Genomic DNA, 27,213 nt, shown 5'->3' on the forward strand with positions numbered 1-27,213 from the left:
AGGTGGAGTGTTCTGTAGATAGCTGTTAGGTCCATTTAGGGTGGAGTGTTCTGTAGATGCCTGTTAGGTCCATTTAGCCAAGTGATGACTTCAGGTCTGGAATATCTTTGTTCATTTTCTGTCTCTATAATCTGTCTAGTACCATCAGTGAGATGTTGAAGTCTCCCACTATTATTCTGTGGCTATCTAAGTCTCTCTATAGGTCTCTATGAACTTGTTTTATGAATGTGAATGCTCCAGTTTTGGGCATATTTATCTTTCAGACAGTTAAGTGTTCTTGTTGAATTGAACCCTTTATGATTACGTAGTGCTGTTCTTTGTCGTTTTGATTGTTGTTGGTTTAAAGTCTATTTTGTCTGAATTAGAATAACAATGCTTATCCTTTTTTGTTTTGCATTTGCTTGGTAGATTTTTTTCCATCCTTTTACTTTGAGCCAATGGGTATTATTGCATATGAGTTGGGTCTCTTGACAACAGAATACGGTTGGGCTTTGCTTCTTTATCCAACTTGCCATTCTGTGAGTTTTAGTGGGGCATTTAGGCTGTTTACATTTGGTTAATATTGATATTTATAGCTTTGGTTCTGTCATTATGTTGTTAGCTGGTTATTATGCACACTTCATTGTGTAGTTACTTTACAGCGTCAGTAGTCTATGTACTTAAATGTATTTTTGTGGTGGCCATTAACAGTCTTTCACTTCCATGCTTAGCACTTCCTTAAGGACCTCTTGTAAGGCATGTCTGGTAATAAAAGATTCCCTTAGCATTTGTTTGTCTGAAAAGGATTTTACTTCTCCTTCGCATATGAAGTTTAGTTTGACTGGATATTAAGTTCTTGGTTGAATTTCTTTTTTTTTTTTTTTTATTCAAGACAGAGTCTTGCTCTGTCACCAGGCTGGAGTGCAGTAGCGCTCTCAGCTCACTGCAACCTCCACCTCGCGGGTTAAGTGATTCTCCTGCCTCAGCCTCCTGAGTAGCTGAAACTACAGACACGCACCACCATGCCCAGCTAATTTTTGTATTTTTAGTAGAGATGGGGTTTCACCATGTTGGCCAGGATGGTCTCAATCTCTTGACCTTGTGATCTGCTCCTCTGGGTCTCCCAAAGTGCTGGGATTACAGGCATGAGCCACCACACCCAGCCAAGTTTTTTTTTTTAAGAATGCTGAAGGCTGGGCACGGTGGCCCACGCCTGTAATCCCAGCACTTTGAGAGGCCGAGGTGGGTGGATCACAGGGTCGGGAATTCGAGACCACCCTGGTCAGTACGGTGAAACCCCGTCTCTACTAAAATTACAAAAAATTGCCGGGTGTTGTGGTGTGTGCCTGTAGTCCCAGCTACTCAGGAGACAGGCAGAAGAATCACTTGAATCCGGGAGGTGGAGGTTGCGGTGAGCCGAGATCACACCAGTGCGCTCCAGCCTGGGCAAGAGAGTGAGACTCCATCTCAAAAAAAAAAAAAAAAAAATGCTGACTATAGGCCCTCAGTTTCTTTTGGATTATAGAGTTTCTTACAGTTCCACTGTTAGCCTGATGGGGTTCCCTTTGTAGGTGACCTGCCCCTTCTCTTTAGCTGCCTTTCATATTTTTTTCTTTGATGTTGACCTTGGAGAATCTGATGACTATCTGTCTTGGGGATGGTCATCTTATATAGTATCTCACAGGGGTTCTCTGAATTTCCTGGATTTAAATGGTGACTTCTCTAGCAAGATTTGGGAAATTTTTGTGGGCAATATCCTGAAATATGTTTTCCAACTTGCTCGTTCTTTCTCCCTTTCTTTGAGGGATGCCTTGAGTCATATGTTTGGTCACTTTACATAATCTCAGATTTCTCAGAGGTTTTGTTCATTCTTTTTTGTTCTTTATTTTCATCTGACTGAGTTGATTCAAAGAAGTGGTCTTTGAGATCTGAGATTCTTTCCTCAGCTTGGTCTGTTCTGCTGTTCGTACTTGTTACTGTATTATGAAATTCTTGAGGTGCGTTTTTCAGCTCTATCAGTTTAGTTTGGTTCTTTCTTAAAATGCCTATTTTATCTTTCAGCTCTTATGTCATCTTATTGGATTCCTTAGATTATTTGGATTGGATTTTGACTTTCTTCTGAATCTCAGTGATCTTTGTTTCTATCCAGATTCTGAATTCTATGTCTGTCATTTCATCCTGGCTAACAACCATTGTTGGAGAGCTAGTATGATTGCTTGAAGATAGGAAGACATTCTGGCATTTTCCATTGCCAGAGTTCTTGCACTGGTTCTTTCACATCTGTGTGTGCTAAGGTTCCTCTAATGTTTTGAGTCACTGTCCTTTGGATGGAGTTTTTTCCTTTTTTATATTCTTTAATGCCCTTGAGGGTTTGACTGTGGCACAAGGTGGGTTCGGTCAAATGGCTTCATTTCTGGAAGATTTTGGGGGCAAAGGCTCAGCTCAGCACTCCTGAACTGCATGCTCTAACTTTGCAGGGCTGGTACCATACCCACAGATTTGTTGTCTGGTCCTTCAATGTTAAGCACATGGTGTGGTGGAAGGACTAGTCCACTGGCAACAACACCGTGATGGGGTGTGCCAGGCAAAGTGCTTCATTGTAGTGATTGTAGCAAGGTCCCCACTCACACGTATGTGCCAGCAGCAGCAGCAGCACATAGCAGGTATGCATGTGTTGGCAGGGGTGCAGTGCCAGCAGGAGTAGGATGGGGGTGTTCTGTATACTTGCCTGTGCCAGCAGGGACAATGATGCTGTGGGGTGCACTCATGTGCCACTGGGGACAGAGTGGCAGCATCTTCCCGAGTTTTGTGTTATCATTCTAGATCTTTAAAAATAATGTTCTGGACTTCTAACAAATGTATTTGTTAACCCAGAGAAAAAAAGAGTATTATTTTGTGCATTTTTACTTAATTATACCCAAGAAAATTTTACTTTACAATTTGTTCTTTTCACTCAACAGTAGTCTTGAGGTTTATCCATTTCAAGATGGAAACACCTGTAATTTATTCCTTTTAATTATGTAAGATTACATTGTAGGTCAAGAGCAGATTTTATTTACAATGTAATAACAAAAATAGCATTTTATTTGTCTCATTTTACATAAATATATGTTTGTCTAGAATAGTTACCTGAGTTATATGCATTTTTAGTTTGATGTACACTGCCAAAATCCCTTCGGTATGGCCACTTTAATTTGCCCTAATTTGCTCATAGCTTATGAGCATACCTGTTGTTCTTGCAAATCCTTGCAAATCCTTGATGTTATTAAGTTTTATAATGTTTTCCAATCTGGTAATTGAAAAAATGGCATATTTTCATTTGTTTTAATTTGCATTTCTGTGATTACTCATAAGCTTGAATATATTTTATATATGTGTTGTCCTTCGAGTTTTCCTTATCTGTAACTAGCCTGTTCATATCCTTTGTCCATTTTTCTGTTGAGTTGGTCTTCTCTTCTTTATTGATTATATCTGTTATATACATTTGTAAGTTATATGTATTGCAAATATCACTAGATATTTAATTTTATTTGTGGTGATTTTTTTTTTCACTCTGAGAAGTGTATTTTATTATTTTCAACAGACAGAATTGCCAAAACACAGCACCATTCACTTGACTTTGAAAATGAAAAAGAAAAAAAGGGGGAGAAAAAGCAGAATTGCTTTTAAAGTAGTACTTTATTGTAGTACTTTTGAAGTTGCTTTTGAAGTACTACTTTAATATAATTGAATGTATCAAAATCTCTTTTTATGTCTAATGCCTTTGTATGTATCATTCAAAAGGTCCTTTTTACCCATGTTCACAAATTCTGCATTTTCTTTTTTTTTTTTTTTTTTTTTTTTTTGGAGAAAGAATCTTGCTCTGTCACCCAGACTGGAATGCAGTGCAATCTTAGCTCACTGAAACCTCCACCTCCCAGGTTCAAGTGATTCTCCTGCCTCAACCTCCCAAGTAGCTAGGGCTACAGACATGTACCGCCGCACCCAGCTGTTGGTTTCACCATGTTGGCCAGGCTGGTCTCAAACTCCTGATCTGCCCTCCTCAGCCTCCCAAAGTGCTAGGATTACAGGCATGAGCCATCACGCCTGGCCCCCTACATTTTCTTATTACTACTTTTCCTTTTGAACTTTTAACATTTATTATGTGTAAGGTCTATCTATATTCCTTTCCACATAAATAGTTATCTCAACACCATTTATGAAAGATTTCTTTCTCCCACTGATTTAAAATACCAATTGTATAATGTAATAAATCCCATAGATTAGTTTCCACACTTTGTATTCTCTTTTCTTCCAATCTATTTTGTCTATTTATGTCACTATTATTCAGTTTTAACTATTTTACCTTTACAAAAACAGTATCTTGTTCTCTTAAATTTACTTGATCTTTCATTCTAAGATCTTATTCTTCCAAATGAACTTTATAATTAGCTTGTCAAGTTCAGTAAAAATCCCTGCAAATATTTTGATTGGTGTATCTCTGATTAATTTATTTGGGGTAGAGATTACATCTTTACATTATTGAGGCTTTGGCCGGGTGTGGTGGCTCACACCTATAATCCCAGCACTTTGGAAGGCCAAGGTGGGCATATCACTTGAGGTCAGGAGTTCAAGACCAGCCTGGCCAAAATGGTGAAACACCATATGTACTAAAAACACAAAAACTAGCCGGGCGTGGTGTTGGGCGCCTGTAAAATTGAGGCTTTTTAGTTCACACTTGTGAAATGTCTCTCTAAGTATTCAGGTATTATCTTAGTTATATTAATTATTATATTCACAATTTTTATAAAAGTATAGACTATCTTCACAGTTTTGTTCTTAGATATTTTGTGTGTGTGTTTTTTTTTTTTTTTTTTTTTGAGACAGAGTCTCGCTCTGTCGCCCAGACTGGAGTGCAGTGGCGCGATCTTGGCTCACTGCAAGCTCCGCCTCCCGGGTTCACGCCATTCTCCTGCCTCAGCCTCCGGAGTAGCTGGGACTACAGGCGCCCGCCACCACGCCCGGCTAATTTCTTTTTGTATTTTTAGTAGAGACGGGGTTTCACGGTGTTAGCCAGGATGGTCTCGATCTCCTGACCTCGTGATCCGCCCGCCTCGGCCTCCCAAAGTGCTGGGATTACAGGCTTGAGCCACCGCGCCCGGCCAACGGATGCGTTGCCCCCTCTGAGGTTCGAACTCAGGACCTTCAGATTATGAGACTGACGCGCTGCCTACTGCGCTAAGGAGGCAACTAGATATTTTGTGTTTTTAATTGATGTTATAGATGATATTTTGTGTTTTTAATTGATGTTATAGATTAAATTCTCTTTGATCACTTATTCCTGGGGAAGCCAGCTGCCATGTCCTGAGGCAGCCCTGTGGAGAAGACCCCATTGGAAAAAACTGAAGCCTGCAATAGCTACATGAGTAAACTTGGAAGCAGATCTTCTCCCACCCCACCTACCTCATGGGAAATCTTAAGTCAAGGCATACAGCTAAGCCATACCCAGATTCCTGACCCACAGAAGTCCTAAGACAACAAATATTTGTTGTTTTAAGCTGCTATGTTTGGGGATGATGTGTTAAGCAAAATGAGAAAAATAATACCACAGGTGATTACAATGTGCAGCAGAGACAGGAACCACTGAACCAGGCCAGTATGTGGTCTTAGAGAAGTCTAGTCTCTTCTTGAGACCACAGGGAAATCTGTAGCATAAACTGCACCGTAGAGGTTGTACAGCCAGAAGCAAATGGGCTAAACTATTAGACACTCACATCAGTTAGTCATTTGCAGATGCTGTCTAGAGGCAAGTAGAGGGGTGCATAACCTCCCTAGTATTCCCAGGTAGGTGCTTGTCAGCAGGACAAGGGTTATAGAAACCTGCAGATGTTAGCAGCCAACATGCAGCAGCTGGGAGATGTATTCATTGACCTGGTAAATGGGTTCTGGCAGGAGCACCAAGAGCATTTCTACACAGGATATACTTCAGCCTTTATAAAGTAAACGTCGAAGAGATGAAGCGAAATTCTGGATAAGATATGCCAATAGAAGGTATTCTGAGCAGGAGTCTCCCCATTCCTCATGGATGTCATCAACCACTCCAGAAATGTTCTCATTTGCCTTTGTAACTTAGGTGGCCACACTTGTGTTTTTGGGCAGACAACTCTGTTCCTTCCTTCCTTACTTACTCAAGAGGTAGGAAATGTGTGGAAGGTAGATTTGTCTGGCCATTCTAACAGTGGTACTCCAAATAATCAACTATTTGGTTTCCCCAGAGGTCTCTCCTGCTCCCAACATCTGCCATTTCAGGGCTTGGAGCACTTTTAGAAGCACACGTACCTTTTGAGGCAATCTTACACACATTTTGGTTTATGGTTTCCTTTTTTCAATCCTAAATTATCTGTCTCTTATCTTCCTGGGATATACTTAGTTTCTTGTCCATTGAGGATTCACCTTTGGTTTTCTAGTTAGGTTATGAATTTTTCTATTACTTTTACATCTTTACTTCAAAGGATTTAGGAATAGAGGGAGAGGCTGCAACCTGTGCTCAGCCCAACATTTTAAACCACGTCTGTATAAAATTTTAGCCAGCACTAAACAATGCATGAAAAGTTTTATCACCATTAAATTGCATTCACTCAAATTTGAAATTCTTCTAAACAATGTTATTATAAAGTTATTATAAACTACTTGTACTTATAAAATACCACTTGATTAAAAAGATGCTTTAAAATTAATTTTCAGTCTTTCTTTCAGTTTTGTTCTAGGTGCTGTCTCTCCTGCTGTTGTTGTCCCTTCCATGATGGTGTTGCAAGAAAATGGATATGGTGTTGAGGAAGGCATTCCAAGCTTACTAATGGCTGCTAGCAGTATGGATGATGTTCTGGCTATCACTGGATTCAATACATGCTTGAGCATAGTCTTCTCCTCGGGTAAACAAGAAAATATAACAACCACCAGATCATTCATGACCGTTTTTGTTAGTTCCTTAAACAGGGTTTCTGGCTTTGCTTCTTCATTTATTAAGCACGACTTTTCAATTTAACATCTTTTTAATCTCCATAGAAAGCTCATTCTAGACCAAGGAAGATATTTCAGTGGCTTAAGATACCACTACTTGACACACATGATCTCATTTTAATAACCATGTTACAATTAATTTGATAAGCCATATTATTACTATTTATCTGCTTATGTTGCTTTGGAATTTTATCAGTTCTCATTAGAAAAAAATTAAGCAGCAATATTATTTCTGCTACTAATATTTTAATAGGCATTTTTGAAATGTGCCTTTTTGGCCATCCTAATGAACAACTGGTTGCTCTGTTATAAGACAACATAAACATATAGAGCTGGGACAGCCATATGCCTTTTTGTAGTGTCAGGACAAGATCCTGCACCAGTTCTGACTCCCAAGGTGATATCTGGTCTTGAATATCACTACAGAAATTGTGACAGTAAATATTTATTCATTTAGTAATGCTTTAATTATCTACAGTGTTTGAAATTGAGTCTTCTGTATTATTGAAACACTAAAATATTTTTAAGTTGAAAAGTAATATACATAGTTTCTCTTAAAATCAGAAAATATAAATAAATAAGAAAAAGAGGAAAAGTTAAAAGTAAAATCTGCAATAGTCACATCCAGAAGAAAAGAATCATTTCCTTCTGAACCTTTTGATATAAATCCACCCATATTTTCTTTCCTCCCCTCCCCTCCCCTCCCCCCCTCCCCTCCCCTTCCCTTCCCTCTTCCCTTTCCTCCCCTTCCTTTCTCTTTCCTTCCCTTCCCTTCCCCCTCTCTCTGTCAAATATTCTTATAAAAATCAGTGAATATTGACCAATATGTTCTTATAACCTGAACTGTTTTACACTTAACTGTATATCACAAACACGTTTCTTTTCAGTAAATATATTTGTATATCATTTTTAATAGTTGTTTAGCTTAATGAAAGAGTATTCAATGTGCTGCATCATAATTATCCTGTTCAAAATTGAAGTTGACTCCAGTATTTACTATTAAAATAATACTTAGTCGTGCTGCTATAAAAATATTTTTAAAAATTAAAAAAATTGACCAGGCACAGTGGCCCATACCTGTAATCCCAGCACTTTGGGAGGCCAAGAAGGATGGATCACTTGAGGTCAGGAGTTCAAGACCAGCCTGGCCAACCAACATGGTGAAACTCCATCTCTACTAAAAATACAAAAATTAGCCAGGCGTGGTATTGGGTGTCTGTAATCCCAGCTACTCAGGAGGCTGAAGCAGGAGAACCACTTGAACCCAGAAGGCGGAGGCTGTAGTGAGCTCAGATCACACTACTGCACTCCAACTAGGGCAACAGAGTGAGACTGTTTCCAAAAAAAAAAAAAAAAAAATTAATTTAAAAAATAATACTTAGTTGAACATATAGAGAAATATTTGTACCTAATCTTCATATTTTTTTAAACTTAAAAGTATAATTGTTTATCTAAAAGGTATATACATTTATGAGTGTTCCAAACATATTGCCACAATATCGAGTCCTACCAGGATACATAAACTTGTCACTTCCTCTCACTTGTCTTCAAAACTAGGTATTACTAGCCTTTTTCATCTTTGCTGATTTGATGGGTGAAGGGGGGGATCTCTATACATGAATACTTTGAGTACTAGTGATGTTAAATATCCATGTTTATTTGTCATTGGCATTTTATAAATTGCTTTTCTTGAAAGTTTTTTGCCTATTTCTTTTAGGTAGTTTCATCTTTTGTTCCTTTTGATTTGTCAAGATTCTGCATTAAATTGAGAATGGAAACCCTTTGTTTTATATACCTTAGTTTTTTCAATTTGTAATTTGCCTTTTAATTTTCTCTCTCTTTTTACCATTCAGATGTTCAAGTTTTTTATTGTCAATTGTGAAAATCTTTTCCTTCATGATTGGTATCTGTCATTCTTTCAAAAAATATTGTTATCAGTCCTCTTTCAAAAAAATATTTCCAGGCTGGGCCCAGAGGCTCACGCCTATAATCCCAACACTTTGGGAGGCCAAGGCAGGTGGATCACTTGAGGACAGGAGTTCAAGACCAGCCTGGCCAACATAGCAAAGCCCCATCTCTACTAAAAATACAAAAAGTTAGCTGCGTGTCATGGCACAGGTCTGTAATCCCAGCTACTCAGGAGGCTGAGGCACAAGAATCGCTTAAACCCAGGAGGCAGAGGTTGCAGTGAGCCAAGATCACGCCATTGCGCTCCAGGCTGGGTAACATAGGGAGACTGTCTGAAAAAAAGAAAAAAAAAAATCCCCTTCCTTTTGCCGGCTACTATGCTAAACACTGAGGATAAATAGTAAGCAACAACATTTGCTTTTATTGAATACTTGCTTGGCTCTTGTTCTAAGTTCCATATATGTCACCACTCATTTACAGGTAAGGAAACTGAGAAAGATGTTAAGTAATTTACTCAAGGTCAGAGATCAAATAAGTAGAGGAGCCAAGATGAAATCTGGCAGTCTGACTCCACACCCACACATTTAAGTCTACTCTTATCCACTGCCTCCCAACACAACAGGGAGACAAGATCAAGTGGTGCATGTTCTCAAGGAGCTTATATATTAAAGAAAAATTACAAATGGGATGAATATTACATTGTGAAGGTTAATATTAAGTAAGTGTCAACTTGATTGGATTGAAGGATCCAAAGTGTTGATCCTGGATGTGTCTGTGAGGGTGTTGCCAAAGGAGATTAACGTTTATTTAGTGGACTGGGAGAGGCAGATTCACCCTCAATTTCGGGGGTACCATACAATCTGCTGCCGGCATGGCTAGAATAAAGCAGGCAGAAGAAGGTTAGGAGAAACTGACTTGCTGAGTCTTCTGGCCCTCATCTTTCTACCATGCTGGATGCTTCCTGCCCTCAAATATCAGACTTCAAGTTCTTCGGCTTTTGGACTTTTGGACTTACTCCAGTTGTTTTCCAGGGGCTCTCAGGCCTTCATCCAGAGACTCAAGGCTTGGACTGTCGGTTTCCCTACTTTTGAGGTTTGGGACTCGGACTGAGGCAATAGTGGATTCCTTGCTCCTCAGTTTGCAGACGGCCTGTTGTGGGACTTCGCTTTGTGATGGTGTGATTCAATTCTCCTTAATAAACTCCCTTTCATACATATATATATCCTGTTAGTTGTATCCCTCTAGAGAACCATGACTAATACAGATTTTGATACCGAGGTAATGGAGTATTGCTATGAGATACCTGAGAATGTGGAAGTGACTTTGGAACTGTATAATGGGCAGAGGTTGGAACAGTTTGGAGGACTCAGAAGAAGACAAGAAGATGTGGGAAAGTTTGGAACTTCCTAGAGACTTGTTGAATGACTTTGACCAAACTGCTGATAGTGACAAGGACAGTGAAGTCCACGCTGAGGAGGTCTGAGATGGAGTTGAAGAACTTGTTGGGAACTGAAGTAAAGGTCACTCTTGCTGTGCTTTAGCAAAGAGACTGGTGGCCTTTTGTCTCTGCCCTAGAGATTTATGGAACTTTGAAATTGACAGAGATGATTGAGGACATCTGGTAGAATAAATTTCGTTTTTTTGTTGTTGTTGTTGTTAAGTTCTAGGATACATGTGCACAACGTGCAGGTTTGTAACATATGTATACATGTGCCATGTTGGTTTGCTGCACTCATTAACTTGTCATTTACATTAGGTATTTGTCTTAATGCTATCCCTTCCCACTCCCCCCCACCCCATGACAGGCCCCAGCGTGTGATGCTCCCTGCCCTGTGTCCAAGTGATCTCATTGTTCAGTTCCCACCTGTGAGTGAGAACATGCGGTGTTTTCTGTCCTTGTGATAGTTTGCTGAGAATGATGGTTTCCAGCTTCATCTGTGTCCCTGCAAAGGACATGAACTCATCCTTTTTTATGACTACATACTATTCCATGGTGTATATATGCTACAATTTCTTAATCCAGTCCATTATTGATGGACATTTGGGTTGGTTCCAAGTCTTTGCTATTGTGGATAGTGCCACAATAAACATACGTGTACATGTGCCTTTATACTAACATGATTTATAATCTTTTGGGTGTATACCCAATAATGGGATTGCTGGGTCAAATGGTATTTCTAGTTCTAGATCCTTGAGGAATCGCCACAATGTGTTCCACAATGGTTCAACTAATTTGCACTCCCACCAACAGTGTAAAAGTGTTCCTATTTCTCCACATCCTCTCCAGCACCTGTTGTTTCCTGACTTTTTAATGATCGCCATTCTAACTGGCATGAGATGGTATCTCTTTGTGGTTTTGATTTGCATTTCTCTGATGAACACTGATGATGAGCATTTTTTCATGTGTCTGTTGGCTGCATAGATGTCTTCTTTAGAGAAGTGCCTGTTTATATCCTTTGCCCACTTTTTGATGGGGTTGTTTGTTTTCTTCTTGTAAATTTGTTTGAATTCTTTCTTTGTCAGATGGGTAGATTGCAAAAATTTTCTCTCATTCTGTAGGTTGCCTGTTCACGCTGATGGTAGTTTCTTTTGCCATGCGGAAGCTCTGTAGTTTAATTAGATCCCATTTGTCTATTTTGGCTTTTGTTGCCATTGCTTTTGGTGTTTTAGTCATGAAGTTCTTACCCATGCCTATGTCCTGAATGGTATTGCCTAGGTTTTCTTCTAGAGTTTTTATGGTTTTAGGTCTAAAATTTAAGTCTTTAATCCATCTTGAAATAATTTTTGTGTAGGTGTAAGGAAGGGATCCAGTTTCAACTTTCTACATAAGGCTAGCCAGTTTTCCCAGCATCATTTATTAAATAGGCAATGCTTTCCCCATTTCTTGTTTTTGTCAGGTTAGTCAAAGATCAGATGGTTGTAGATGTGTGGTCTTATTTCTGAGACCTCTGTTCTTTTCCATTGGTCTATATATCTGTTTTGGTATCAGTACCATACTGCTTTGGTTACTGTAGCCTTGTAGTATAGTTTGAAGTCAGGTAGCATGATGCCTCCAGCTTTGTCTTAGGATTGTCTTGGCAATGTGGGCTCTTTTTTGGTTCCATATGAACTTTAAAGTAGTTTTTTTCCAATTCTGCAAAGAAAGTCATTGGTAGCTTGATGGGGATGGCATTGAATCTATAAATTACTTTAGGCAGTGTGGCTATTTTCACAATATTGATTCTTCCATGCTATTCCATGAGCACAGAATATTCTTCCATTTGTTTGTGTCCTCTTTTATTTTACTGAGCAGTGGTTTGTAGTTCTCCTTGAAGAGGCCCTTCACACTCCTTGTAAGTTGGATTCCTAGGTATTTTATTCTCTTTGTAGTAATTGTGGATGGCAGTTCACTCATGATTTGGCCCTCTGTTTGTCTGTTAATGGTGTATAGGAATCCTTGTGATTTTTGCACATTAATTTTGTATCCTGAGACTTTGCTGAAGTTGCTTATCAGCTTAAGATATTTTGGGCTGAAACGATGGGGTTTTCTAAGTATACAATCATGTCAGCTGCAAACAGGGACAATTTGACTTCCTCTTTTCCTAATGGAATACTGTTTATTTCTTTCTCTTGCTCTTGCCTGATTGCCCTGGCCAGAGCTTCCAATACTATGTTGAATAGGAGTGGAGAGAGAGGGTATTCCTGTCTTGTGCCAGTTTTCAAGGGGAATGCTTCCAGTTTTTGCCCATTCAGTATGATATTGGCCGTGGGTTTGTCATAAATAGCTCTAATTATTTTGAGATACATTCTATCAATACCTAGTTTATTGAGAGTTTTCATCATAAATGGCTGTTGAATTTTATTGAAGGCCTTTTCTGCATCTATTGAGATAATCATGTGTTTTTTGTCATTGGTTCTGTTATGTGATGGATTACGTTTATTGATTCTCCTATGTTGAACCAGTCTTGCATCCCAGGGATGAAGCCAACTTGATCGTGGTGGATAAGCTTTTTGATGTGCTGCTGGATTCAGTTTGCCAGTATTTTATTGAGGATTTTTGCATCGATGTTTATCAGGGATATTGGTATAAATTCTCTTTTGTTGTTGTGTCTCTGCCAGGATTTGGTATCAGGATGATGTTGGCCTCATAAAATGAGTTACAGAGGATTCCCTCTTTTTCTGTTGATTGGAATAGTTTCAGAAGTAATGGTACCAGCTCTTCTTTGTACCTCTGGTAGAATTCGCCTGTGAATCCATCTGGTCCTGGACTCTTTGTTTGGTAGGCTGTTAATTATTGCCTCAATTTCAGAACCTGTTATTGGTCTATTCAGAGATTCAGCTTCTTTCTGGTTTAGTCTTAGAAGTGTGCATGTGTCCAGAAATGTATCCCTTTCTTCTAGATGTTCTAATTTATTTGTGGAGAGGTGTTTATAATATTCTGTGATGGTAGTTTGTATTTATTTGCAATTGGTGGTGATATCCCCTTTATCATTTTTTATTGCATCTATTTGATTCCTCTCTCTTTTCTTCTTCATTAGTCTTGCTAGCAGTCTATCAATTTTGTTATCTTTTCAAAAAACCAGTTCCTGGATTCGTTGATTTTTGGAAGGGTTTTTTTGTGTCTCTATCTCCTTCAGTTCTGCCCTGATCTTAGCTATTTCTTGCCTTCTGCTAGCTTTTGAATGTGTTTGCCATTGCTTCTCTAATTCTTTTAATTGTGATTTTAGGGTGTCAATTTTAGATCTTTCCTGCTTTCTCTTGTGGGCATTTAGTTCTATAAATTTCCCTCTACACACTGCTTTAAATGTGTCCCAGAGATTCTGGTATGTCTGGGAGAATCACACAACTGTCTTTGTTCTCATTGGTTTCAAAGAACACCTTTATTTCTGCCTTTATTTTGTTATTTACCCAGCAGTCATTCAGGAGCAAATTGTTCAGTTTCCATGTAGTTGTGCAGTTTTGAGTGAGTTTCTTAATCTTAAGTTCTATTAGATTGCACTGTGGTCTGACAGTTTGTTGTGATTTCTGTTCTTTTACATTTGCTGAGGAGTACTTTACTTCCAATTATGTGGTCAATTTTAGAATAAGTGTGATATGGTGCTGAGAAAAATGTATATTCTGTTGATTTGGGGTAGAGAGTTCTGTGGATGTCTATTAGGTCTGCTTGTTGCAGAGCTGAGTTCAAGTCCCGGATATCCTTGTTAACCTTCTGTCTCATTGATCTGTCTAATATTGACAGTGGGGTGTTAAAGTCTCCCATTATTATTGTACAGAAGTCTACGTCTCTTTGTAAGTCTCTAAGGACTTGCTTTATGAATCTGGGTGCTCTTGTATTGGGTGCATATGTATTTAGGGTAGTTAGCTCTTCTTGTTGAATTGATCCCTTTATCATTATGTAATGGCTTTCTTTGTCTCATTTGATCTTTGTTGGTTTAAAGTCTGTTTTATCAGAGACTAGGATTGTAACACCTGCTATTTTTTGCTTTCCATTTGCTTGGTAGATCTTCCTCCATCCCTTTATTTTGAGCCTATGTGCGTCTTTGCACATGAGATGGGTCTCCTGTATACAGCACACTGATGGGTCTTGACTCTTTATCCAATTTGCCAGTCTGTGTCTTTTAATTGGAGCATTTAGCCCATTTACATTTAAGGTTAATATTATTATGTGTGAATTTAATCCTGTCATTATGATGTTCACTGGTTATTTCGTCCATTAATTGATGCAGTTTCTCCATAGCATCGATAGTCTTTACAATTTGGCATGTTTTGCCGTGGATGGTACTGGTTGTTTCTTTCCATGTTTAGTGCTTCCTTCAGGAGCTCTTGTAAGGCAGGCCTGGTGGTGACAAAATCTCTCAGCATTTGCTTGTCTGTAAAGGATTTTATTTCTCCTTCACTTATGAAGCTTAGGTTGGCTGGATATGAAATTCTGGGTTTAAAATTCTTTTCTTTAAGAATGTTGAATACCGGCCCCCACTCTCTTCTGGCTTCAAGAGTTTCTGCGGAGAGATCCGCTGTTAGTCTGATGGGCTTCCCTTTGTGGGTAACTCAACCTTTCTCTCTGGCTGCCTTTAACACTTTTTCCTTCATTTCAACCTTGCTGAATCTGACAAGTATGTGTCTTGGGGTTGCTCTTCTCGAAGAGTATCTTTGTGGCGTTCTCTCTATTTCCTGAATTTGAATGTTGGCCTGCCTAGCCAGGTTGGGGAAGTTCTCCTGGATAATATCCTGAAGAGTATTTTCCAACTTGGTTCCATTCTCCCCATCACTTTCAGGTATCCCAATCAAACGTAGATTTGGTCTTTTCACATAGTCCCATATTTCTTGGAGACTTTGTTCATTTATTTTTATGCTTTTTTCTTTAAACTTCTCTTCTTGCTTTATTTCATTTATTTTATCTTCAATCACTGATACCCTTTCTTCCACCTGATCAAATCAGCTACTGAAGCTTGTGCATGCATCACGAAGTTCTCGTGCCATGGTTTTCAGCTCCATTGGGTCTTTTAAGATCTTCTCTACACTGTTTATTCTTGTAAGCATTTGTCTAATCTTTTTTCAAGGTTTTTAGCATCCTTGTGATGAGTTCAAACATTCTCCTTTAGCTCAGAGAAGTTTGTTATTACTGACCTTCTGAAGCCTCCTTCTGTCAGCCTGTCAAAATCATTATCCATCCAGCTTTGTTCCATTGCTGACGAGGAGCTGCGATCCTTTGGAGGAGAAGAGGTGCTCTGGTTTTTAGAATTTTCAGCTTTTCTGCTCTGGTTTCTCCCCATCCTTGTGGTTTTATCTACCTTTGGTCTTTGATGTTGGTGACTTACAAATGGGGTTTTGGTGTAGATGACCTTTTTGTTAATATTGATGCTATTCCTTTCTGTTTGTTAGTTTTCCTTCTAACAGTCAGGTCCCTCAGCTGCAGGTCTGTTGGAGTTTGCTGGAGTTCCACTCCAGACCCTGTCTGCCTGGGTATCACCAGTGGAGGCTGCAGAACAGCAAATATTGCAGGACAGTAAATATTGCTGCCTGATCCTTCCACTGGATGCTTCATCCCAGAGGGGCAGCTGCCTATATGAGGTGTCTGTCAGCCCCTGCTGTGAGGTGTCTCCCAGTTAGGCTACATGGAGGTTAGGGAGCCACTTGAGGAGGCAGTCTGTTCATTCTCAGAACTCAAACGCCATACTGGGAGAACCACTGCTCTCAGTGCTGTCAGACAGGGACGTTTAAGTCTGCAGAAGTTGCTGCCTTTTGCTCAGCTATGCCCTGCCCGCAAAGGAGGAGTCTAGAGGCAGTGGGCCTTGTTGAGCTGCAGTGGGCTTCACCCAGTTCAAGCTTCCTGGTCACTTTGTTTACCTACTTAAGTCTCAGCAATGGCAGACGCCCCTCCGCCAGCCAGACTGCCACCTTGCAGATCAATCTCAGACTGCTGCCCTAGCAATGAGGAAGGCTCTGTGGGCATGGGACCCACTAAGCCAGGCACAGGAGAGAATCACCTTGTCTGCTGGTTGCTAAGACCTTGGGAAAAGTACAGTATTTGGGTGGGAGTGTCCTATTTTTCCAGGTAGTCTGTCACAGCTTCCCTTGGCCAGGAAAAGAAAATCCCCTAACCCCTTGTGCTTCCCAGGTGAGATGACACCCTGCCCTGATTCAGCTCACCCTCCGTGTGCCTGCATCCACTGTCCAACTAATCCCAATGAGAGTAACCAGGTACCTCAGTTGGAAATGCAGAAATCTCCTGTCTTATGCGTCAATCATACTAGGAGCTGCAGACCAGAGCTGTTCCTATTTGGCCATCTTGGAACCCATCCAGGACATCTGGTAGAAGACATTTCTAAGCAGCAAAGTGTTCAAGATATGACCTGAGTGCTCTTAAAAGAGTTCAGTTTTATGCATTCACAAAAAGATGGTTTAGAATTGGAACTTATGTTTAAAAGGGAGGCAGAGCATAAAAGTTTGGAAAATTTGCAGCCTGATGATGTGATAGAAAAGAAAAACCCATTTTCTGGGGAGAAATTCAAGCTGACTGCAGAAATTTGCAGAAGTAACAAGGAGCCAAATGTTAATTGCCAAGATAATGGGGAAATTGTCTCCAGGACATGTCAGAGTTCTTCACAACAGCCCCTCACATCACAGGGTTGGAGGCCTACGAGGAAAAAAATGGTTTTGTGGGCCAGGCCCAGAGCTTTGCTACTCTGGGCAGTCTTGGGACTTGGTGCCCTGTGTCCCAGCCATGGCTAAAAGGAGCCAACGTACAGCTCAGGCTGTTGCTTCAGAGAGTTCAATTCCCCCAAGCTTTGGCAGCTTTCATGTAGTGTTGGGTTCATATACTAGTTGGCCATTTGTATTTTTTTTGGAGAAATGTCTATTCAAGTTCATCTTAGTCCATTCCTGCTGCTATAACAAAATACCTTAGGCTGGGTAATTGATGAAAACAGAAACTTATTTCTTGCAGTTCTGGAATATGGGAAGTTTGAGATTTAGGCTACAACAGACTCAGTGACTGGTGAGAGCCTATTCACTATAGAATTCTCTGTGTCCTCACATGTTCAAAGGGGAAAACAAACTCCCTTAAGCTTCTTTTGTAAAGGCCCTAGTCCCATTTCCGAGGGCTATGACTTCATGACCTAATCATCTCTAAAATGCCCCACCTCTTAATATTATCACATTGAATATTAGGCTCCAGCATATGAATTTTGGGAGAACATAAACATTTGGACCATAGCAAAGTCAATTGACCATTTCTCATTTAGGTTGTTCTGTTATTGAGTTGTTGTTCTGTATATATTTTAGATATTAACCCCTTATCAGGTATTTGGTTTTCAATTATTTTCTCCTATTCTGAGCATTGCCTTCTTACTGTGTTGATTGCTTCCTTTGACATGCAAAAGTTTTGAAGCTTGATGTAGTCTAATGTGTCTATATTTGCTTTTGTTGCCTATGCTTTTGGTATCATATCTAAGAAATCATTGCTCAATTAAATGTCACAAAGCTTTTCTCAACTTCATTCTTTTGCTTGTGGATATCCATTTTCCCCTTCACTATCTGCAGAAGAGACTGTTCTTTCTCCATTGTGCAGTCTTGCGCACCCTTTTCAAAAATTGTTTGCCCATACATGTAAGGGTTTATTTCTGAGCTTTCTATTCTGTTCCTTTGGTGAATGTATCTGTCTTTATGCCAGTACCACGTGGTTTTGATTACTGAAGCTCTCTAACATATTTTGAAATCTTGAAGTTTGGAGCCTCCAGCTTTGTTTTTCTTTCTCAAAATTGTTTTGGCTATTTGAAATCCTTTGGGGTTCCATATAAATATTAGGATTATTTTTTCTATTTCTACCCCCAAAAAAGTCATTAGGATATTGCTAGGGATTGCAATGAATCTGAAGATCACTTTGGGTAGTGTGGCCATCTTAACTATATTAAGTCTTCCAATCCATGAACATGAATGTCTTTCCACTTTGTGTATGATTAATTTCTTTCAGAAATGTTCTGTAGTTTTTAGTGTACAAGTCTTCCAACTGCTTTGTTATATTTATTCCTGTTTTATTCTTTTTGCTATTGGAAATGGTATTATTTTCTTTGTTTCCTTTCCTGGTTTTTCATTGTTAGTTTGGATACACAACTGATTTTTGAGTGTTGATTTGGTATCCTGCACCTTTGCTGAGTTTTTAATTCTAAGTTTTTTTGTGGAAATTTTAGGGTTTTCTACATATAAGACCATACCATCTGTAAAAAGAGATACTTTTCTCTTTTTTTTTCCAATTTAGATAGCTTTTATTTCTTTTTCTTGCCTAATTTCTCTGGCAAAGACTTCCAGTACCATGAGAATAGAAGGAAAGAGAGAGTGGACAATCTTGCCGTGTTCCTGGCCTTAGGAAGAAAGTTTTTAGTTTTCACCATTGAGTATGATATTGACTGTGGCTTTTCATATATGGCTTTTATCATGTTGAGGTATTTTGCTTCTGTTCCTAGTTTGCTGAGTGTTTTTATCACAAAAGGATATTGGATTTGTCAAATACTTTTTCTGCATTAAATAAGATGATCATGTGATTTTTGTCCTTTACCCTGTTGATGTGCTGTATTACATTGAATAATTTTTGTGTGAACCCATACAAAAGTCATTTTGCATCAGTTTGCATTTCAGAGATAAATCCCACTTTGTTCATGCTGTATACTACTATTCATATGAGGCTGAACTATATTTGCTAGTATTGTGTTAAGGGGTTTTGCATATTCATCAGAGATATTAGTATGCAGTTTTCTTTCCTTATAGTATCTTTGTTTATATTTGATATCTGAGTAATACTGACCTCATAAAATGAATTTGGAAGTATTCCCTCCTCTTCAAACTTTTAGAAGAGTTTAAGAAGAATTGGGTTTTTTGTTTGTTTGTTTTTGAGATAGGGTCTTACCCTGTCATCCAGGAGATAGGATATCACTCTGTCACCCAGGTTGGAGTGCAGTGCTGTATCATGGCTCACTGCAGCCTCAACCTCCCAAGCTTAAGCTATTTTTCTACCTCAGCCTCCTGAGTAGCCTCAAGCACACATCACTATGCTCAGATAAATTTTTTATTTTTTATAGAGATGAAGTCTCACTGTGTTGCCCAGGTTGGTCTCGAACTCTTGTACTCAAGCAATCCTCCACCTTGGCCTCCCAAACTGCTGAGGTTACAGATGTAAGCCACCACACCCAGCTAGGAATTGGTGTTAATTCTTTAAATATTTCGTAGAATTTTGCAGTGAAGTAATCTGGTCCTGGGCTTTTCTTTGCTGGGAGGTTTTTGATTCCTGATTCGGTTACTAGTTATAGGTCTATTAAGATTTTTTATTTTGTGACTTAGTCTTGGTAACTTGCATGTTACTGGGAATCCGTTCATTTCTCCTAGGTTATCCAACTTGTCAGTATATAATCATTCATAGTAGACTCTTAGAATCCTTTTTATTTCTGTATTATCCGTTGCAATGTCTTCTCTTTTCTTCCTAAAAGAAGTTGAGTCTTCTTTATGTTTTTCTTAGGTATTCTACCTGATGATTTGTCAACTTTGTTGAACTTTGAAACAACAACTAGTTTCACAGGGTTTTTTCTATTCTCTAGACTTTTTTTTTTTCTTTGAGATGGCGTTTCGCTCTTATCGCCCAGGCTGGAATGCAATGGCACAATCTCAGCTCACTGCAACCTCCACCTCCCGGTTCAAGTGACTGTCCTACCTCAGCCTCCAGAGTAGCTGGGATTACAGGCATGTGCCACCATGCCCGGCTAATTTTGTATTTTTTAGTAGAGACAGGTTTCTGTATGTTGCTCAGGCTGGTCTCGAACTCTCGACCTCAGGTGATCCGCCCGCCTCGGCCTCCCAAAGTGCTGGGATTACAGTCATGAGCCACTGTACCCGGCCTTCTGCTCTAGACTTTATTACTTCCTTCCTTTTGCTAACATTGGGTTGAGTTTGTTCTTCTTTTTCTAGTTTCTTGAGGTGTAAAACTAAGTTGCTGATTTTATTTTTTTATTTTTATTTTTTTAATTTATTTATTATTATTATACTTTAAGTTGTAGGGTACATGTGCATAACGTGCAGGTTTGTTACATATGTATACTTGTGCCATGTTGGTGTGCTGCACCCATCAACTTGTCATTTACATCAGGTATAACTCCCAATGCAATCCCTCCCCCCTCCCCCCTCCCCATGACAGGCCCCTGTGTGTGATGTTCCCCTTCCTGAGTCCAAGTGATCTCATTGTTCAGTTCCCACCTATGAGTGAGAACATGTGGTGTTTGGTTTTCTGTTCTTGTGATAGATTGCTAAGAATGATGGTTTCCAGCTGCATCCATGTCCCTACAAAGGACACAAACTCATCCTTTTTGATGGCTGCATAGTATTCCATGGTGTATATGTGCCACATTTTCTTAATCCAATCTGTCACTGATGGACATTTGGGTTGATTCCAAGTCTTTGCTATTGTGAATAGTGCTGCAATAAACATACGAGTGCATGTGTCTTTATAGCAGCATAATTTATAATCCTTTGGGTATATACCCAGTAATGGGATGGCTGGGTCATATGGTACATCTAGTTCTAGATCCTTGAGGAATCGCCATACTGTTTTCCATAATGGTTGAACTAGTTTACAATCCCACCAACAGTGTAAAAGTGTTCCTATTTCTCCACATCCTCTCCAGCACCTGTTGTTTCCTGACTTTTTAATGATCGCCATTCTAACTGGTGTGAGATGGTATCTCATTGTGGTTTTGATTTGCATTTCTCTGATGGCCAGTGATGATAAGCATTTTTTCATGTGTCTGTTGGCTGTATGAATGTCTTCTTTTGAGAAATGTCTGTTCATATCCTTTGCCCACTTTTTGATGGGGTTGTTTGTTTTTTTCTTGTAAATTTGTTTGAGTTCTTTGTAGGTTCTGGATATTAGCCCTTTGTCAGATGAGTAGATTGCAAAAATTTTCTCCCATTCTGTAGGTTGCCTGTTCACTCTGATGGTAGTTTCTTTTGCTGTGCAGAAGCTCTTTAGTTTAATGAGATTCCATTTGTCAATTTTGGCTTTTGCTGCCGTTGCTTTTGGTGTTTTAGACATGAAGTCTTTGCCCATGCCTATGTCCTGAATGGTACTACCTAGGTTTTCCTCTAGGATTTTTATGGTATTAGGTCTAACATTTAAGTCTCTAATCCATCTTGAATTAATTTTCGTATAAGGAGTAAGGAAAGGATCCAGTTTCAGCTTTCTACTTATGGCTAGCCAATTTTCCCAGCACCATTTATTAAATAGGGAATCCTTTCCCCATTTCTTGTTTCTCTCAGGTTTGTCAAAGATCAGATGGCTGTAGATGTGTGGTATTATTTCTGAGGACTCTGTTCTGTTCCATTGGTCTATATCTCTGTTTTGGTACCAGTACCATGCTGTTTTGGTTACTGTAGCCTTGTAGTATAGTTTGAAGTCAGGTAGCGTGATGCCTCCAGCTTTGTTCTTTTGACTTAGGATTGTCTTGGAGATGCGGGCTCTTTTTTGGTTCCATATGAACTTTAAAGCAGTTTTTTCCAATTCTGTGAAGAAACTCATTGGTAGCTTGATGGGGATGGCATTGAATCTATAAATTACCTTGAGCAGTATGGCCATTTTCATGATATTGATTCTTCCTATCCATGAGCATGGTATGTTCTTCCATTTGTTTGTGTCCTCTTTGATTTCACTGAGCAGTGGTTTGTAGTTCTCCTTGAAGAGGTCCTTTACATCCCTTGTAAGTTGGATTCCTAGATATTTTATTCTCTTTGAAGCAATTGTGAACGGGAGTTCACTCATGATTTGGCTCTCTGTTTGTCTGTTACTGGTGTATAAGAATGCTTGTGATTTTTGCACATTAATTTTGTATCCTGAGACTTTGCTGAAGTTGCTTATCAGCTTAAGGAGATTTTGGGCTGAGACAATGGGGTTTTCTAAATATACAATCATGTCATCTGCAAACAGGGACAGTTTGACTTCTTCTTTCCCTAACTGAATACCCTTGATTTCTTTCTCTTGCCTAATTGCCCTAGCCAGAACTTCCAACACTATGTTGAATAGGAGTGGTGAGAGAGGGCATCCCTGTCTTGTGCCAGTTTTCAAAGGGAATTTTTCCAGTTTTTGCCCATTCAGTATGATATTGGCTGTGGGTTTGTCATAAATAGCTCTTATTATTTTGAGATACGTTCCATCAATACCGAATTTATTGAGCGTTTTTAGCATGAAGGGCTGTTGAATTTTGTCAAAAGCCTTTTCTGCATCTATTGAGATAATCATGTGGTTCTTGTCTTTGGTTCTGTTTATATGCTGGATTATGTTTATTGATTTGCGAATGTTGAACCAGCCTTGCATCCCAGGGATGAAGCCCACTTGATCATGGTGGATAAGCTTTTTGATGTGTTGCTGAATCCGGTTTGCCAGTATTTTATTGAGGATTTTTGCATCGATGTTCATCAGGGATATTGGTCTAAAATTCTCTTTTTTTGTTGTGTCTCTGCCAGGCTTTGGTATCAGAATGACGTTGGCCTCATAAAATGAGTTAGGGAGGATTCCCTCTTTTTCTGTTGATTGGAATAGTTTCAGAAGGAATGGTACCAACTCCTCCTTGTACCTCTGGTAGAATTCAGCTGTGAATCCATCTGGTCCTGGACTTTTTTTGGTTGGTAGGCTATTAATTATTGCCTCAATTTCAGAGCCTGTTATTGGTCTATTCAGGGATTCAACTTCTTCCTGGTTTAGTCTTGGAAGAGTGTAAGTGTCCAGGAAATTATCCATTTCTTCTAGATTTTCCAGTTTATTTGCGTAGAGGTGTTTATAGTATTCTCTGATGGTAGTTTGTATTTCTGTGGGGTCGGTGGTGATATCCCCTTTATCATTTTTAATTGCGTCGATTTGATTCTTCTCTCTTTTCTTCTGTATTAGTCTTGCTAGTGGTCTGTCAATTTTGTTGATCTTTTCAAAAAACCAACTCCTGGATTCATTGATTTTTTGGAGAGATTTTTGTGTCTCTATCTCCTTCAGTTCTGCTCTGATCTTAGTTATTTCTAGCCTTCTGCTAGCTTTCGAATGTGTTTGCTCTTGCTTCTCTAGTTCTTTTAATTGCGATGTTAGAGTGTCAATTTTAGATCTTTCCTGCTTTCTCTTGTGGGCATTTAGTGCTATAAATTTCCCTCTACACACTGCTTTAAATGTGTCCCAGAGATTCTGGTATGTTGTATCTTTGTTCTCATTGGTTTCAAAGAACATCTTTATTTCTGCCTTCATTTCATTATGTACCCAGTAGTCATTCAGGAGCAGGTTTTTCAGTTTCCATGTAGTTGAGCGGTTTTGATTGAGTTTCTTAGTCCTGAGTTCTAGTTTCATTGCACTGTGGTCTGAGAGACAGTTTGTTATAATTTCTGTTCTTGTACATTTGCTGAGGAGTGCTTTACTTCCAACTACGTGGTCGATTTTGGAGTAAGTACGATGTGGTGCTGAGAAGAATGTATATTCTGTTGATTTTGGGTGGAGAGTTCTATAGATGTCTATTAGGTCTGCTTGCTGCAGAGATGAGTTCAATTCCTGGATATCCTTGTTAACTTTCTGCCTCGTTGATCTGTCTAATGTTGACAGTGGAGTGTTGAAGTCTCCCATTATTATTGTATGGGAGTCTAAGTCTCTTTGTAAGTCTCTAAGGACTTGCTTTATGAATCTGGGTGCTCCTGTATTGGGTGCATATATATTTAGGATAGTTAGCTCTTCCTGTTGAATTGATCCCTTTACCATTATGTAATGGCCTTCTTTGTCTCTTTTGATCTTTGATGGTTTAAAGTCTGTTTTATCAGAGACTAGTATTGCAACCCCCGCTTTTTTTTGTTCCCCATTTGCTTGGTAAATCTTCCTCCATCCCTTTATTTTGAGCCTATGTATGTCTCTGCGTGTGAGATGGGTCTCCTGAATACAGCAGACTGATGGGTCTTGACTCTTGATCCAGTTTGCCAGTCTGTGTCTTTTAATTGGAGCATTTAGTCCATTTACATTTAAGGTTAAGATTGTTATGTGTGAACTTGATCCTGCCATTATGATCTTAACTGGTTATTTTGCTCATTAGTTGATGCAGTTTCTTCCTAGCCTCGATGATGGTCTTTACATTTTGGCATGTTTTTGCAATGGCTGGTACCGGTTGTTCCTTTCCATGTTTAGTGCTTCCTTCAGGGTCTCTTGTAAGGCAGGCCTAGTGGTGACAAAATCTCTAAGCATTTGCTTATCTGTAAAGGATTGTATTTCTCCTTCACTTATGAAACTTAGTTTGGCTGGATATGAAATTCTGGGTTTAAAATTCTTTTCTATAAGAATGTTGAATATTGGCCCCCACTCTCTTCTGGCTTGGAGAGTTTCTGCTGAGAGATCTGCTGTTAGTCTGATGGGCTTCCCTTTGTGGGTAACCCGACCTTTCTCTCTGGCTGCCCTTAAGATTTTTTCCTTTATTTCAACTTTGGTGAATCTGGCAATTATGTGTCTTGGAGTTGCTCTTCTCGAGGAGTATCTTTGTGGCGTTCTCTGTATTTCCTGGATTTGAATGTTGGCCTGCCCTACTAGGTTGGGGAAGTTCTCCTGGATGATATCCTGAAGAGTGTTTTCCAACTTGGTTCCATTTTCCCCCTCACTTTCAGGCACCCCAATCAGACGTAGATTTGGTCTTTTTACATAATCCCATACTTCTTGCAGGCTTTGTTCATTTCTTTTTCTTCTTTTTTCTTTTGGTTTCTCTTCTCGCTTCATTTCATTCATTTGATCCTCAATCGCAGATACTCTTTCTTCCAGTTGATCGAGTCGGTTACTGAAGCTTGTGCATTTGTCACGTATTTCTCGTGTCATGGTTTTCATCTCTTTCATTTCGTTTATGACCTTCTCTGCATTAATTACTCTAGCCATCAATTCTTCCACTTTTTTTTCAAGATTTTTAGTTTCTTTGCGCTGGGTACGTAATTCCTCCTTTAGCTCTGAGAAATTTGATGGACTGAAGCCTTCTTCTCTCATCTCGTCAAAGTCATTCTCCGTCCAGCTTTGATCCGTTGCTGGCGATGAGCTGCGCTCCTTTGCCGGGGGAGATGCGCTCTTATTTTTTGAATTTCCAGCTTTTCTGCCCTGCTTTTTCCCCATCTTTGTGGTTTTATCTGCCTCTGGTCTTTGATGATGGTGATGTACTGATGGGGTTTTGGTGTAGGTGTCCTTCCTGTTTGATAGTTTTCCTTCTAACAGTCAGGACCCTCAGCTGTAGGTCTGTTGGAGATTGCTTGAGGTCCACTCCAGACCCTGTTTGCCTGGGTATCAGCAGCAGAGGCTGCAGAAGATAGAATATTTCTGAACAGCGAGTGTACCTGTCTGATTCTTGCTTTGGAAGCTTCCTCTCAGGGGTGTACTCCACCCTGTGAGGTGTGGGGTGTCAGACTGCCCCTAGTGGGGGATGTCTCCCAGTTAGGCTACTCAGGGGTCAGGGACCCACTTGAGCAGGGAGTCTGTCCCTTCTCAGATCTCAACCTCCGTGTTGGGAGATCCACTGCTCTCTTCAAAGCTGTCAGACAGAGTCGTTTGCGTCTGCAGAGGTTTCGGCTGTGTTTGTTATTGCCCTGTCCCCAGAGGTGGAGTCTACAGAGACAGGCAGGTTTCCTTGAGCTGCTGTGAGCTCCACCCAGTTCGAGCTTCCCAGCAGCTTTGTTTACCTACTTAAGCCTCAGCAATGGCGGGCGCCCCTCCCCCAGCCTCGCTGCTGCCTTGCCGGTAGATCACAGACTGCTGTGCTAGCAATGAGGGAGGCTCCGTGGGTGTGGGACCCTCCCGGCCAGGTGTGGGATATGATCTCCTGGTGTGCCTGTTCGCTTAAAGCGCAGTATTGGGGTGGGAGTTACCCGATTTTCCAGGTATTGTGTGTCTCAGTTCCCCTGGCTAGGAAAAGGGACTCCCTTCCCCCTTGCGCTTCCCAGGTGAGGCGATGCCTCGCCCTGCTTCAGCTCTCGCTGGTCGGGCTGCAGCAGCTGACCAGCACCGATCCTCCGGCACTCCCCAGTGAGATGAACCCAGTACCTCAGTTGAAAATGCAGAAATCACCGGTCTTCTGTGTCGCTCGCGCTGGGAGTTGGAGACTGGAGCTGTTCCTATTCGGCCATCTTGCTCCGCCCCCTAAGTTGCTGATTTTAGATCTTTCTTATTTTTTAATGTAGGTAGTTAGATATATAAACTGTCCTCTTAATATTGGTTTTGCTGCATCCCACAAGCTTTGGAATGTTGTGTTTCCACTTTTATTTGTCTCAAGACATTTTCTAATTTTCCTTTTGACTTATTCTTTGACTGTATTCATCAGAGTTCTCCGGAGGGTCAGAACCAATAGGAAATATAGATATAGATATAGATATATGCATATAAAAGAGAATATATTTATATATATATGAAATATAATTTATTAAGCAGGATTGGCTCACATGATTACAAAGGCAAAGTCCCACAATAGGCCATCTATAAGCTGGAAAATGAGAGAAACCTAGCGCATGGCTCCCAAGGAAGCCAGTGACATGGCTCAGTCCAAATCTGAATGTCTCAAAACCGGGGAAGCTGACAGTACAGCCACTAGTCTGAGGCCAAAGGCCTGAGAGCTCCCAAAAGGCTGCTGATACAAGTCCCAGGGTCCAAAGGCCAAAGAACCTAGAGTTTGATGTGCAAGGGCAAGAGGAGAAAAAGGCATACTGCTCTGGAAGAGAGAGAGAGTACATAAAAAGAAATCCAAGCAAGCTGAATGTTCCCATTCTTCTGCCTTTTTTGTTCTAGCCACACTTGCGACCAATTGCATGATGCCTACCCACAGTGAGGACAGGTCT

The 27,213-nt window shown here is 39.9% G+C and overlaps 1 protein-coding gene and 1 non-coding gene across 7 annotated transcripts in view; one reads left to right on the plus strand and one right to left on the minus strand.

Annotated features, from left to right (window-relative positions):
• SLC9B1 (solute carrier family 9 member B1) overlaps positions 1–27,213 on the plus strand; it is a 152,371-nt gene that overhangs the window by 85,621 nt on the left and 39,537 nt on the right. For all 6 annotated transcript variants that reach the window (XM_050791922.1, XM_050791925.1, XM_050791924.1 and 3 more), the window contains one exon: positions 6,715–6,890. In XM_050791922.1, the coding sequence (XP_050647879.1) occupies positions 6,715–6,890 (176 nt within the window). The remainder of the gene's footprint in view (positions 1–6,714; positions 6,891–27,213) is intronic.
• On the minus strand, positions 5,134–5,206 carry TRNAM-CAU (transfer RNA methionine (anticodon CAU)). The gene has a single exon. It is a non-coding gene; the product is annotated as a tRNA-Met (tRNA).

Source organism: Macaca thibetana, chromosome 5 (genome assembly GCF_024542745.1).
Source record: "Macaca thibetana thibetana isolate TM-01 chromosome 5, ASM2454274v1, whole genome shotgun sequence".
Classification (NCBI taxonomy): domain Eukaryota; kingdom Metazoa; phylum Chordata; class Mammalia; order Primates; family Cercopithecidae; genus Macaca; species Macaca thibetana.